This window comes from Colius striatus, chromosome 4, assembly GCF_028858725.1.
Source record: "Colius striatus isolate bColStr4 chromosome 4, bColStr4.1.hap1, whole genome shotgun sequence".
Taxonomy (NCBI): Eukaryota; Metazoa; Chordata; class Aves; order Coliiformes; family Coliidae; genus Colius; species Colius striatus.
The window spans coordinates 58,951,666-58,966,087 of NC_084762.1; the positions used below are offsets into that span (position 1 = coordinate 58,951,666).

Here is a 14,422-nt window from a genome sequence, read left to right on the forward strand (position 1 = left end):
AATTCAATTACCTTCACATGAGGCCAAACTGAAAGATACACTCAAGGAATGCATATATCCTGTTAGCAATGTTAGTAAAGTATTTGGTCCTGTGAGCTGATAGTTTAGTAAAAGTAGTCCGACACAAAAACACACACCAGCACCCTCCTTTCCTGACAAACAAACAAACAAAAACACCCACAAAAAAACCTCCAAACCCCACATACCATGAAAGATATTCAGCATTGTGTGTTTATAAACAAGCTGTGTAGATGAGGTTGTTTGTCTTGTGGCAGTGTAGCACTAAGAAATATTAAAATTGCTTCTCAGAAGAATTTCATTGTTGCAGAGAGATACTGGGCTTGTTACTAGGCTAAGTCAGTAGCCTTTGTCTTCCTGAGAGGGATATTCTGTATTGTATTGACTGTTACTAACAAGTCATTGTTGATAAGCAAAAATAAGTAGTAGTTCAAAGAGGGAATTTAAGGTCTTTGAGGCACTGCAGAGGCAGAGATCAGTGTTGATACTAATACTATTTATGCTCTTGTCCTGAGTTTGGCTAGGATAGTTAGTTTTCACAAGCTATGAGGGGACACAGCCAGGACAGCTGACTTGTGAAGGGGATATTAAATACCGTATGATGTCATGCTCAGTAGATAGGCTGAGGGAGCTGGCCAGGGATGGAGGAGTTCACAGCTTGGAAACAGATTGGGCATTGGTTTTTAGTGCTAAGCAATTGCATTGTGCATCCCTTGTTTTATGTACTCATGTTATGGAATTTATGTGGACCCATTTCTAGCAACGTGGAAGGGCCTGTAATGGTGGCCTCTGTAAGAAGTTGCTCAAAACTTTCCCCTGCTCTAAGTCAGACCCACCTCTGAGGCTGAGCCAATTGCATACTTCCACAATCATGTTTTAAACAGAAGCCAGAAGATGATGATTGTTCTTTTCTGGGAGGTGGTAGAAAGAGTTGGAAGAGAGAAGTGACTGTGCGGATCCCAAGATCAGTAAGAAGAAAGGAGGAGGTGTGCTGGAGCAGAGACTTCCCTACATCCCATGGTGTAATGGCAGCTGTCCATCTGCAGCCTGTGGAGGGGAATGGTGGAGGTGAGATCTGCCGGCAACTCATGGAGGACCCCACAGCAGAGGGGGTGGCTGTGCCTGGAGTGGCTGTGGCTCTGTGGGGAGGTGGCATTTTAGCAGAATATGCCTGAAGCTGTGTTGCTGCAGGGGAGACCCACAGAGAGGAGTTTGTGAGGAGCTGCAACCCCAGGGAAGGACTCACACTGGAGAGCTTTGTTAAGGACTGTATCCCATGGGAGGGCCCCTGTGTTGGAGCCGGGGAAGAATGTAAGGAGTCTTCCTCCTCTGAGAAGAAAGAAGTGGCAGAGACCGCCTGTGAGGGACTGACCATAACCCCCCGCCCCGTTCCCTGTTTTCTGTGCTGTTGAGGGGGAGGAGGTAGAGATACTAGGGGCAGGGAGCTGAGCCCACAAAGGAGATCTTAAAGTGCTCAGGCTCTGGCCAGCAGGTGGTGAACTATTGCATTGTGCATCACTTGTTTGGGTTTGTTTTTTCCTTGGGTTTTGTTTCTCTTTACTATTATTATTCTTTATTCTTCTTACCGTTATTATATTTTTGTTACTACACTTGTCCTTAACCCATGAGTTTTGATTTTCTTTTCCTATTTTCCCTCTCATCCTATGGGAGGCATGGGGAGGGGGAGCTAGTGGCAACATGGGGCTTCGTTGCTGGCTTGGCTTGAAACACAACAACTCTTTTAATAATGTTGTTGTTATTTCTTCTCTCCTTGTGTTGTCATATTGAACTGTCCTTATCTTAACCCATAAGGTTTTACTTTCTGATTCTCCTTCCCATCTCACTGGAGGGAAGAATTGAGTGAACAGCCAGATGGTGCTTAGTTTCTAGTTGGGCTTAAACCATGACATTCCTTTTTGGCACCTAACATGGGGCAAAAAGGATTGGGTTAATGACAGATCTGACCAGAGTGTGTTACAATAAATTTGTTGTATGTATTTCTTGTGTTAGTTAAATAGTCACTGGTCACAGTCTGTTCACGTGGTAGTGTTGCGTAAATTCTTAAATGCACTGTATTTATTCCCTGTGGTGATGCCACCTCTGGGAAATGGATCAGGACCATCATTTTTCTGTACTGGGTAATGTCAACTTGTGATACGATTATACTACAGGTCATGAAGTTAAACTGGTATTTGTATATGGCACTTGTCATTCTTGTACCTCAGAGGCCTTCTCTTGGAATTTATTAGTAATCACATCCAGTCTATGGAGAAGATGGGGAATACTATCTTCTCTTTCATCCTCCCCTTTTTTCTCCAGGCTAGTTACAACAGCTTTTGGCAATCTTTAATACCCCTGGGACATTCAAGCTTTCATGCTTTTCTTGCTCTTGTTGCTGAGTCTACTGAATGTGTTCCAGGTTTTGTTCAGGATTACAGAAATTTCTAAGACTATCACCCAGAGATCTACCCCAAGGCTGGACAGTCACAGGTGGCATGACCTGTGGGAGAACATGGGTAACTATCTAGAGAACTCACCTCCAGTGACTGGGAACTTCACTCCTGAACAGCTACAGGATCCTGATAAAGTGACAATTTGAAAGGAAAATGCTGTGGCTATTCCAAAAAGGTACAACTTACTGTATTGTACTGGGCCCTGAGCAGTATCTACCAAACGCTGCCCAGTATTATGTGTCATTATTGGTATTATTAGTTGCACTGATCACACAACAGGCTCAAATAGGAAACTCCAGTTGTCCAGGAATTCTGGAGGTGATCATGAACTGACCAGAAGCAAAGACTTAGTAATATCACCTGATGAGGTGATGAATGCTGCAGAGGCCCCACTGTATAGTAAACTGACAGAAAATAAGAGGTAGCATGCCCTGTTCATTGATGCCATTTCTACTTGACTGTGGAAAGTGTCATAAGTGGAAGGCAGCTGTATGGAGTCCTACATAGCAAGTCACAGAAACTGCTGAAGGACAAGGTGAATTGAGACAGTTTGCAGAAGTGAAGGCCATCCAGCTGGCTTTAGACATTGCTGCTCAAGGAAAATGGCCAGTGGTGAGACTCTATAGACTTATGCATGGTGGCAAATGTTGCAGCAATGGAAACAAAGCAGGTGCCAATGCAGAGGTAAACCTATCAGGGTTGCTGCGCTGTGTCAAGGTATTGTGTCCTGGCTAGAGAAACTGGTTGTACAAGTATATCATGTGGATGCTCATGTACTCAGGAGTAGGGCCACTGAAGAACACTGCAACCATCAGGGGGATCAGGCTTTTAAGACTGAAGGGGCCTAGGTGGATCTGCACTGGCAACATAAGAGTGAGTTATTTATAGCTTGGTGGTCCCGTGGCACCTCAGGCCATCAGGGAGGAGATGCAAAATATAGTTGGGCTCATGATCAAGGAGTGGACTTGAGCATGGATACTGGCTGCACAAGTTATCCCTGAATGTGAAATATGCTGCAGTTAAGCAAACCAGGTAGTTTAAACCTCTCTGGTATGGAAGACGATGGTTGAAATATCGATAGTGGATGCCTCGCAGAATTAGTTATATCACACTCCTAAAAACCTGACAAGACAAGCACCATGTGCTTACACCAGTGGAAGCAACTACCAGATGTCTGGAAACAATTCTGTGCCCCTTGCCAGCACGTGGGACGTCATCCTGAGCCTTGAAAAATGAGTCTTTCAGTGAAAAGGCAGCAAGACTAATTTCTGAAACAACCTCATAGACACCTGGACAACAGAGACACTGACTAGATGTATCCTGTGCACTATCATGCACTAACCTCCGTGAAAATCAAACAATACAACAAACTGCTAAAAGCTACACTGAGGGAAACGGGTGGTGGGAGCTTCAAACACTGGGATACAGCTTTAGCAAAAGCCACCTGGTTAGTTAACACTAGAGAATCTGCTAGCCAACTGGGCCCTGTCCAGTCAGAAGTTGCATGTACTGTATAGGAGGTAAAGTCCCTGTCATGCACATCAAGACGAGAGTCTGGATTAATCCTGTCTCAGGCAGAGGTAGACTCATACCTATCTATGGGACTGCTTTTGCTCAGGGACCTGAGTGCACTTGTTGGGTGATGCAAAAGAATGGGGAAGTTTGATGTGTGCCTCAGGAAGATTAGGTTCAGTGTGAAAATAGCCAGTGAATTAAATTCTGTGGTGCTAATGGCTGTATAACCCGGCTGTTGTATGTCATCACTACTACAGTTGCTATAGGCCACGTTACTCAGATTGTAGTAAGAATCACCCAAATCACTGAAGGATGGACTTTGATGAAATGAAGCAAAGTGGAGCAGTGGTGGAACTTGAACTGGCTTCAGCAACTGGTGCCCAGCAATCTCAACCCCACAGACTGTGGGCAGGGACCATGCCAAATAAGATCAGTCATGGGCTCCAGATGTAGCATGCAACAATCTAACACCATCTCTCCTGACCCAAAGCCTATTAGAACAGATGGAGCCCCAAATTCATGGATTAAATGAACTCAACAGACACATGAAGAGGGGTAGTGAAAGACTAAGGGAATGATAAGCTGTGTGTGTGTATCTATATAAAGATGGAAAAGTGGTGATGATTAATTGGAATGTATAGGATCTGGTCATGATGTGGCTGATATAGAATAAGGAGTGGATAATGTTTTGGGATTGGCTAGAGTAGAGTTAACTTTCACAAGAAGCTGGGATGATACACAGCCAGCACAGCTGACTCAGACTAGCTGAAGGGATATTCAATACCATATGATGTCATGTTCAGTATATAACTGAGGAAGCTGACTGGAGGGAGGCAAGATCACAACTTGGGAACTGGCTAGGCATTAGGTTTCAGGTGGTGAGCAGTTACATTGTGCCTCATTTGCTTTATATGCTTTTATTAGTAGTATTTATTCTCTCTTTCTGTTGTCCTATTAAACTGTCCTTAACTCAGCCCACGGTTTTTTACCTTTATCTTCTGATTCTACTCCCCATTCCACTGGGGGAAGGAGTGAGCTAGCAGATGAGTGATGTTTAATTGCTGGCTGGGCTTAAACCATGACAGTTCTCTAAATTAAATTGATACAAGTAAGATTTTTTTTCATGTGTATTTAAACAGTAACTTCAGATACCTGTTTCTACTTCATTTCATGGAAATCTACGTTTAAAATGTTTGGTTTTATTCCTTATTGTGTTTCTGTAACACCTTAGTCTTGTTTAGACTAAGACTGGTTTCATTCAGACTGAGCCTGAATATCTGAAATTGTCTTCTCTTTTTTGTAAGCTAATTTGAAGTAATTTATTGGTTCCCATACAATTGAGCTTTCTAATAAAATTGCCAGTGTTTTCTAGTAGCCGAGAGTTTGTACAAAAATGTGTGTTTGTGCAAGATGGAAGGCCTAAAATATCCTAAAATATATTTTTTTATGCATTTGCAAATGCTTTGGCTGTAGTAAAACCAAATAAAGTTCCTTTAATTCATTAAACAAATCTTAGTGATATTGATAATTGCTAGGACATAGCTCTTACCCCCTAGAGTTCTTTACTAATTGTCTGCATGATATTTTCTACTTGATTTGGTAGTCAGGGTATTTTTGTGTTCATGAGCAAGTAGTGAATTCTGCTACTGTATTTTTACTAATTTGACTTTAACCATTGTACCTTCAAGAATGTGGCTACATCTTAGAGCTGAAGTTACGATGACTACAGTGCTTATGGCTCTCTGATACTACTGTGAAGTAACATCAACAACTTGCAGAGAACTGAATTCTTGAAACAAGTTGGATCATCAGTTCACAGACTGTTTGATGCATATGCGAGCATATGGTTTTTTATTTCTGGATTCATGGATTGGGGGAAGTTGTCCATTTAATAGTCATTCCTATTGCAGTTTGTATAACAGGATCATCATCTGAACCTCTGAGTAGCTAAGTTGCTGCTCACATCTATGATGGCACTCTTAGTAAGTTAAGGTAACTGGATATGCCTAGCTTAGTTTTCACAAACCTTTGTTTGTCATGTGCTTAATTTTATTTGGATATTGAAATACTATATTATTAGTATTTTATTTTCTGACTGGTTATTGACTTCTTGTCAGTTTTTCTGTGGCTTTCTACAATAATAGAGCAAGCTGTTTCTTAGGCCAAGGCCTTAACTGAAAGGAGGGCAAATCACTTCCTTTTGTTCATAGTGGAACTCCCGTTTTACTGAGGGTAGCTAGTTAAAACCTAAAAGTTTCAAATATAATTATGCTCTGAAATAAATCATAAGAGTGCTTTTAATAATAGAGGGCTAGTGCTTTCAGTTCTATAATGTGCTGGGAATTGCTTTGAGTGTCTAAATGGCGTGCATTCAACAACAGAAGAAAAGGCATATGTGCATATGTGCATGTGTATTTAGACATATGTACAGTTTCATCCTTGGGGAAACTTTCAGTTCTTATTAGGATGCTGATAGGAGTATTCTGAACCAATGTGTAAGTTGGTTAAATTCTCCATATAAATTCTGACACTTTCTTAAATTGTTACAGATTCCTTTTTCTAAGTGTCTTTAGTTCTGTTTTTGTTCAGGAACATCTTTGCTGGAAAGCAGCAGGGGTTTTTTTCTGTTTTTGTAATACTTTTGTGTGTATTCTTTGTACTACATGCTAGTACATCATCTTAAAATTATTTTCTGGAGTAGAAGCATGATTGCAGGAAAGATTGGTGCATTTGTATAAACAAATTGTTATGGGATTAAAATAAACTAAAAAAAAAATATGTTTATTTATAACATTCAAAGCTATCTTCAAAGGTATGTATTGCTCCTCTCTGGAACATTTTGTTCCAGGAATTAACTTTGCAAAGTAGTTCCTAACAGGCACTTGTCACAGGTGATGTGACATTTATATGAGTTGGCATTTTCTTAGATATCTTTTTCATTTTCTATACAGCTTATGAAAGTATAAACAAGTTTAGATGAGTAATAATTCCTAATGTGAAGGAGATGTTCTGCCATGAGTTTGAACATACTACACATATACACTCCTTTTAAAAGTGAAGGAGTCTAGAGCTGCTAACTTTTGGTGCATTGTAGTTTGATGTAGATGTATACTATAGTTAACTCCCAACAAAAAATATTAGTAAACTTGGATGCTGAAGGCCTGCTGGGATGTACTCAGATAACTTTGTCTTTGAAGAAACTTACCAAGTTTTTCAGCATTGAGAATAGAGAATTCAGTGAAACAGTGGACTGTTTTCAAGGAAGATGTGCTGCTGTGGATGCTATTTCATTATCTAACCATTTCCTTGTGATGCATTATGGTTCTTTTTATTTTTTCCCACTTTATAGAATCAAAAATAAGCACTTAAGGAACTTGCTGAGAGCATTTTTTGATGGCAAAGACTTCCCTTTATATTTTGCAACTGACATCTACGTGACTACACAACATCCTAGGAAATTACACCAAGACTTTCTATAGGAATAGTAACCCTTGGAGTCTTTTCTCAAATGTGCCACAGATACTGTGTCAATGGCATCACAGTTACATGGCTCTAAAAGAACACTGGAGCTTGCACTGATGCTTTAGTCACTATGTATATTAATGACCTAAGGTGACTGATGTTCTGCTTGCATCATTATTTTGAAATTCCATTTTAGTCTCTATACTGAGGTATAGTGAGAGAAGCACATGGGATATAAGCCTGTGCAGTTCTACAGTTCATGCAGGGATGAAGATTTTTGTACTATTTTGAAGACCTGTAACTCCTGAGAGCTATGATTATATGTCTCTGACATCAGAAAGTTTAGTTGACCAATATGATATGAACTGTAAAAGCTTATAGTCCAGAAAACAGACAAAAAGAATGTAACTTAGCACTTAAAACATCGCTTGTTTGTCAGAAATTCATACCTTTTCATGATAACTGCTCACTTCAGAGTTAGCACCTTTTCCTCTGAAGACAGAGGATACACGTTAAGACCTGTTCATTATGCTGATCATTTGCTGATTCCTGTAGGCAACTTTGCCTGAGCTAGAGTTTGTACATGCGAAATAGCTGTCATTCTAAAGCATTCTATTCCTTTATATAATGATGCACTTGAACTCTTAGCCAAGTGCATATGCTAGTGTATTCTCATTGTGTTGAAACTGTTAAATGTATTGTCTGTCTTGTAACTTTTTTCCTACTGGAATGGCTATAATGAAGTGTGGTCTTAAACTGAAGAAACTGATTATTCTGGAAGATAAGGATGCTTGCTGCAGAGACTGAACATACCAAACTCGTGCCACTGTTCTTGTTCAGTGATTGAATCTAGATTGAGTTCTTGAATTCAAGAAGATTTTACATTAAGAAAAATACAGTAACTGTGAGAAGTTCTGTGTACAGTAATTTTGTAGGTAACTTATGTTTGATAAATATTTCATTCTTGCTTTTCATAGTTTTAAGGCAGGGTGATGTCCTGTAGTTCTGCATATAACTGTCTTGGTGCATATAGGGTTTTTTTCCCAGCATTACTGTTATTTCTTATTTTTGTTCTGTGTTATATTTGAGTTCTGCTAAGGTGTCTATTGGTTCTAAATATTAGGATTAAATGTTTCTTTTTAACAATCAGTTAGCACTTCTGAAAAACATGAGCATGAGGAACTCAAGGTCTGCAACCATTAATATTTATCTTCAGGGCTGTGTTCCTTTGAACATATTCTTTTAAGTGCTGAGATTTTTACAGAATACTTTTCTGTGAGAAGTATATAATTTAGGTATGAACTCAGAAGTTTTTCACCAGTGCATATGAAGAAGACTCTTGCATCCTGTAGCTGTTTTACAAGCATTATTTATCAAATGCAGACAAAATTGATCAACTGTGGAGCAGAATTGTGTAAAATTGAATTCAGAGTCATTTTCTGTTTTTCATAATAAAATGATTACTGAAAAAATTCCATCTGAAGACTGTTGAAAGCTGGCTGCGGTTTATGATATAACGGATAAAATCTGCATCCTTGGCCTTCCAACAACCTTTACACCAGCAGATGGTGGGCGTAAAGATGTCATTCATCATTTATTTACAATGGGCTTTATTTATTCTAGTGTCAACAGCTGCCCCAGGGAGCGGGTTATTGAATTCAAATGTGGAGCTCTGGGTTATTTGCTTCCTTTCAAATTTGTCTTCAGAGCTTAGTTGCTAGGAGTCCATTCTGTGCTCTAATAATGATTCATGTATTGTGAAGCCATTCAGTAAATTGGTTTGTCAGGGATTGCCAAAAAAGGTTTAGAGGTCTTGTTCCGATTTTTTTTTTTTTTTCCCCCCTTTCTTGAGCAGCACTCTGCTGTAGTTGATGTCTTCTCCTTATGTGCTTTCTCTTGCTAATGTTAGAGACTTAGTCCCCTCTCCGATTCCTTTCCATGCTCCTTGTCCTCATCCTCCCAAAAGTAGCATACTATGATTCTGTAATTCAAAGTTTGTGATTTTCAGCTTAAAAAAAATGAATTTGAGGTATGAAATAATAAAACTTTTTCTTCTACAGGCAGGGCAGGAGTCCTTCCGTTCCATAACAAGGTCATACTACAGAGGGGCAGCAGGGGCTTTACTAGTGTATGACATTACAAGGTGAGAACACTGAGGCTTAAAATTATATGGCTTAAAATTAACTGACTTAAAATTATATGTCTCTGTAGAATTGTGTTACAGTATATAGCAATGTTAAATATCTAATTTAGTCTGGGTTTTTTGTATAGATGTTTGGAATCTTATGTTTTGTCAACTTTCCTTAAATGCTCAAAATTTAAGGTGTAACCTATGTACTTCCAATTTTCTCTGTGTAGTGGTTAAGAAAAAAGTATGCATAAAGTCTCAGAATGAAACAAAATATTTTTATAAACTATTTAGCCATAAACCTCTGTTATTACCTTTACTGAGAAAGCCTTAAGACATTTCCTGAGTTCATTCCTAGTGTTTTTATTACCATGAGCTACAATTTTTCTTTGATTATAGCAGATTTTTTTTTTTTTTTTACTGAAATGCCATTCTACAAAGGAGCAAAGTAGGAAAACGTCATCAAAGTTTGGTTATGTAAAAATACCAGGAAATTTCTATCATTGTGTTTGTGAGATTCAGAAAAATCTTGTGGGTTTTTTGTTTTTTTTTCTTTTTTGCAGCATCTGTTCAGGTGTGACTAAAAGTTTTTCTGCTGTATTGAATAAAATCTCTATAAATCTTATTATCTGCCAAATTGTGGGTACTGTGGCTGGTTTATGAGAAGGTGCAGGTTCCAAAATCCTATTAGAGTTCTTGGCCCCCTTTGGGGAGATTGAGTCTCATTGCTGAATTAAGGAACAACTTCTTGTAGAGATTTTCTAGATATTTTTCCTTTTGTTCCCTGTTTAAGTATTGGGGAACATTATATTATTTTAGTTGGATTTCCAGTAAATTAATCTTTGGTTCATAAGTAAATTATTTTATTCTTGTGAAATCTTAAACAACTTTACAAGTATTTGATTTAATATTTAGTGTATACATTCTGTGAAGTCTGTAACATGCCATATTCATGTGCCTTAATTCACAGAATTAAGAATTAATTCATGTGCCTGAACTCACAGAAAATTGTCAACCATTTTTTCAGTTCAGTAGAACAAACATTACTGTATGAGCATGTTATTATTTGTTCTGTTTAAACTGGTTGAGGCTTTTTAGGTGCTTTGAAAGTTCCATTCAGCAGATTTTATGTGTATATAAAATTATGGATTTTTGCAGCTATAAGAATCCTCTTTCCTCATTAGAATCGTAGAGTGGTAGGGGTTGGAAGGGACCTTTAGAGATCATCTAGTCAAACCCCCCTGCAGGAGCAGGTTCACCTAGATCAGGTTGCATAAGAACATGTTCAGATGGGTCTTGAAGACCTCCAAGGAAGGAGACTCCACAACCCCTCTGGACAGCCTGTGCCACTGCTCCGTCACCCTCACAGTAAAATAGCCTTTTTCTTATATTTAAGTGGAACTATTTGTGTTCCAGCTTCATCCCAAGTGTATTTTACCCCATGTCCTGTTGCTGGGTTCAAGAGCAAAAAGGGATGCCCCAACCTCCTGACACCCACCATTTAGATATTTATAAATGTTAATAAGATCTCCCCTCAATCTCCTCCAGACTAAACAGCCTCAGTTCCTGCAGCCTTTCCTCATATGAAAGATGTTCCAGTCCCCTGATCATCTTGGTTATAGTGAACATGTTTTCAGTTACTTTTTGGCCAGAATTCATTAGTGCCCCTTGTTCACTAAAGTTTTGTTCACCTATTCTCCCTCTCACAAAAGGATTACTATCTTTTATCCCTTGAGCATGTGTTATTTACTCAAATACAGAAGCTGACTAACAGAAAGGAAAGAGATTTCTTGAAATACAGCTTTTAATTGTCATTCTCTTCCATACTTAGGAGGGACACTTTCAACCACTTGACAACTTGGTTAGAAGACGCTCGTCAGCATTCCAATTCCAACATGGTTATAATGCTTATTGGAAATAAAAGGTAAAATTTTAACCAGTAATGATTTTTGTGTCAGGTAAAAATTTGACTTGTCTTGATTTCAGCTTCTGTGTTTTCTTATTTGTAGGCAATATACTAACAAAATTATTTTCAGTCACAAGACATAGTACTATGATGAATCTAAACCTTCTCCTTTTCAAATTAGACTAATATAATGTGCAGCACAGGTGGATCAACTATCTTATGTTCTGAGTACTTTTTTTTAGAAGTAACTATTTTAAAAGAATTGACTGTGAATGCATGAAGTCATGAGGTATATTGATTTTTTTTTTTATTAGATTATTTTTGCAGCTGGAATTAGCAGTTTAGAAGCACCTAGATCTCTCCCTTACTAAGAGAATATGACTCCTAATTTTAAGTGTTCTAAAGTACTTTAGGTTTTGGTTAAGAATCACAGCAGGGAAAATGTCATTTGAAAAAAAAAGCAGGATTCACTTAAAAAGTGCATACCTCAATGGTTATATGAGCTGTTGCTGAATTTTAAGCTCATTGCATATTCTGTATGTTTTAGCTGGGGTTGGGGGCAAAGAATGCTTTTTCACCATTTGTTGGTAAATTCAGGCTGCTCTTAGGCTCTGGGTAATGAAAATAGAATGGAAAGTTTGGAAGTATGTTACCCAATTTGTAAAAAGTTATTTACTTGGTCTTCTCATTAGCTAGACTGCCCAAAATTCTAAACCAGTTCTCTACTGATGCTGAGACTTGGTCAGTATTGAGGGTCCTTGATCTGTATTGAAGGTCTTTATAAAAACATATCAGTGACTACATTAAGTTTATCTGTAATTTTTCTAGCGCTTGACCCCATGAACTGGGGCTTCATGTCTAGATTGTAATTTTGCTGGATGTAAGATACTTTCCAAATACCATCTCATAATTTAATAATGCATTAGTTATGGGCCTTTACTTAATTGACCTTAACTTGTCTCTGTGCCTTAGCAATTCTTGAAGGTAAAGATGCCAGTTGAACTAATGGTGTATAGGTTTGTCCCTTAATATTTAATGAACAGCCAAATCATTTCTTAGGTACTACTGAGAAAAAACCTTGGGGTAAAGAGTCTGGTTTTGTTACTCTGGCCTGTTCACCTCTTACTTTCTTCTTGTCCCTTCCCCACCCTCTACCACCTGCTAAAAAACATGTTAAGCATTAAGTGATTTTGAAGCTTGTCCATATCTTTATACATAATCTGGAAAATTACTAACCATGTTCTTTTTAACTGAGGAATGTGATAAGCATAGGCTTATCCCCTGCTTGGATATGACCCGCCTGGACATGTTCCTATGTGACCTGATCTAGGTGAACCTGCTTCTGCATTGGGCTTGGACTAGAGGATCTCTAAAGGTCCCTTCCAACTCCTACCATTCTATAATAGGCTTCACACATGAGTATAAAAACATGATCCCTTTCATTAAATGAAGCATTGGTAAGCCTGTCATGTCCCAAACCAACTGTTTTTATGCTTATGTGAGTAAAAATATGGCCCTGAGAGAAACAGTGAAGTGTACTGTTCACTTCAGAGAAGCATTATGTACATTTGTCTACTTAATTGATGACGGTAACTATTCCTGATTCGTCTCAGCTGTTAAACTAAATTTTTCTCTTGCATCTGTTGATGCAGACTATGCCACATGATTGTACATTATAACATGCTACTTGCAGCTAACTCAGTCATTCCCAGTTATAGAAAGATTTTTTTCGAACAATAAATACACTTAAATTACATATTTTAAGTTACAGATTGAAGTGTCACATGAAGTAAAAGTTATTTAAAAAGCTTTTTAAAGGGGATCATTTTCAAGCTTCAAAGAGGAGGGCAGGAAGAAAACTCCTTCAGTTATATTGCATTATGCTGAAAGTGTGTTACAGAAGTTCTTATGGTAGGGCATACAACTGAAGATGGATGGAAGGAAGAATGTGTGTACTAGCATATTTTTGAAGGAATATGTTTTGTTCTTATGAGTCCCAAAAGTGCACTTGATAGAAGTTTGTAGTACCTGCTGATAGATCTGAAGTGTTGATAACATAATCTGAAATATAATAGCCTTTTTTAAAAAACAATACAAATGCAGGTGTTAAAACATGACACTGTACTTAATCTTCTTTCCAGAACAAAACATAGCTATATGGATCTAGTAAGACCAAATGCTTCGAGTTACTGGAATGGAGAGTGGAAGACAACTGTAGTTAGTAGAAGCAGTTAAAGCTCTTCAAGAATATGCTTAGATATCAGTAGTGAGTTTTGACTGAGTTATCACTGCAGTTTTCAATGCAGCTACACTGTTTCAAGTAAAAAAAATTGTTTATTTCTATTCTGTCATGGAGATAACACTGTAGTGAGCCAAGGCTTTAAAAAAGATATTTTGAGAGTAGTGTGGCAGTAGCAAATAAAGATATTGCTCCAGTTCAAAAATACTATGTCAGATAGCCACTTCAGGACATGAGAATGAATACCTTGTTATGGTATCCTAAGCCTAAGGCTGAGATACTGAGAGTGGGCATATAATGGGCAACTTTAGAATTGTTTTGAGAAGACATTTCTTGTTACCTTGTTTTCAAGTACTCCATGTTTAAATGGTGTGCTGACTCTATAACTCATCTGAACTAGTGTGTAACTGTAAAAATTAAAACAAAACTGCTTTGCTGCAGAATAGATGCTACAGTGAGTATCGTTTGTTTTTAATATATGTGTAATTACAAGGATGGCAGCACTGAAGCTCAGTATGATACTTTTTATTGGTATTCTGGCTGCAAATGAAACGGCTGTATTTGTATGCTGTTTGGTTTAAAAATGTGTATCTGAGAAGATAGATTTACATGCACAATTGAAATGAAACTTTATTTAAATACATATGTTGTATCTATTGTTTATGTATAAGTGTAATATTCATAGAATGGCAGGGGTTGGA

The 14,422-nt window shown here is 38.1% G+C and overlaps 1 protein-coding gene across 2 annotated transcripts in view; it reads left to right on the forward strand.

The window, feature by feature from the left end:
• Nucleotides 1–14,422, forward strand: part of RAB2A (RAB2A, member RAS oncogene family) — a 45,846-nt gene that overhangs the window by 14,706 nt on the left and 16,718 nt on the right. The window contains exons 4-5 of one of the 2 annotated variants that reach the window (XM_061996102.1): nucleotides 903–1,086; nucleotides 1,210–2,413. In XM_061996102.1, the coding sequence (XP_061852086.1) occupies nucleotides 903–1,086; nucleotides 1,210–1,430 (405 nt within the window). In that variant the 3' untranslated portion in view covers nucleotides 1,431–2,413. Of the gene's footprint in view, nucleotides 1–902; nucleotides 1,087–1,209; nucleotides 2,414–9,508; nucleotides 9,592–11,407; nucleotides 11,501–14,422 lie in introns of those variants that run through there. The other variant, XM_061996100.1, reaches the window with a different exon arrangement.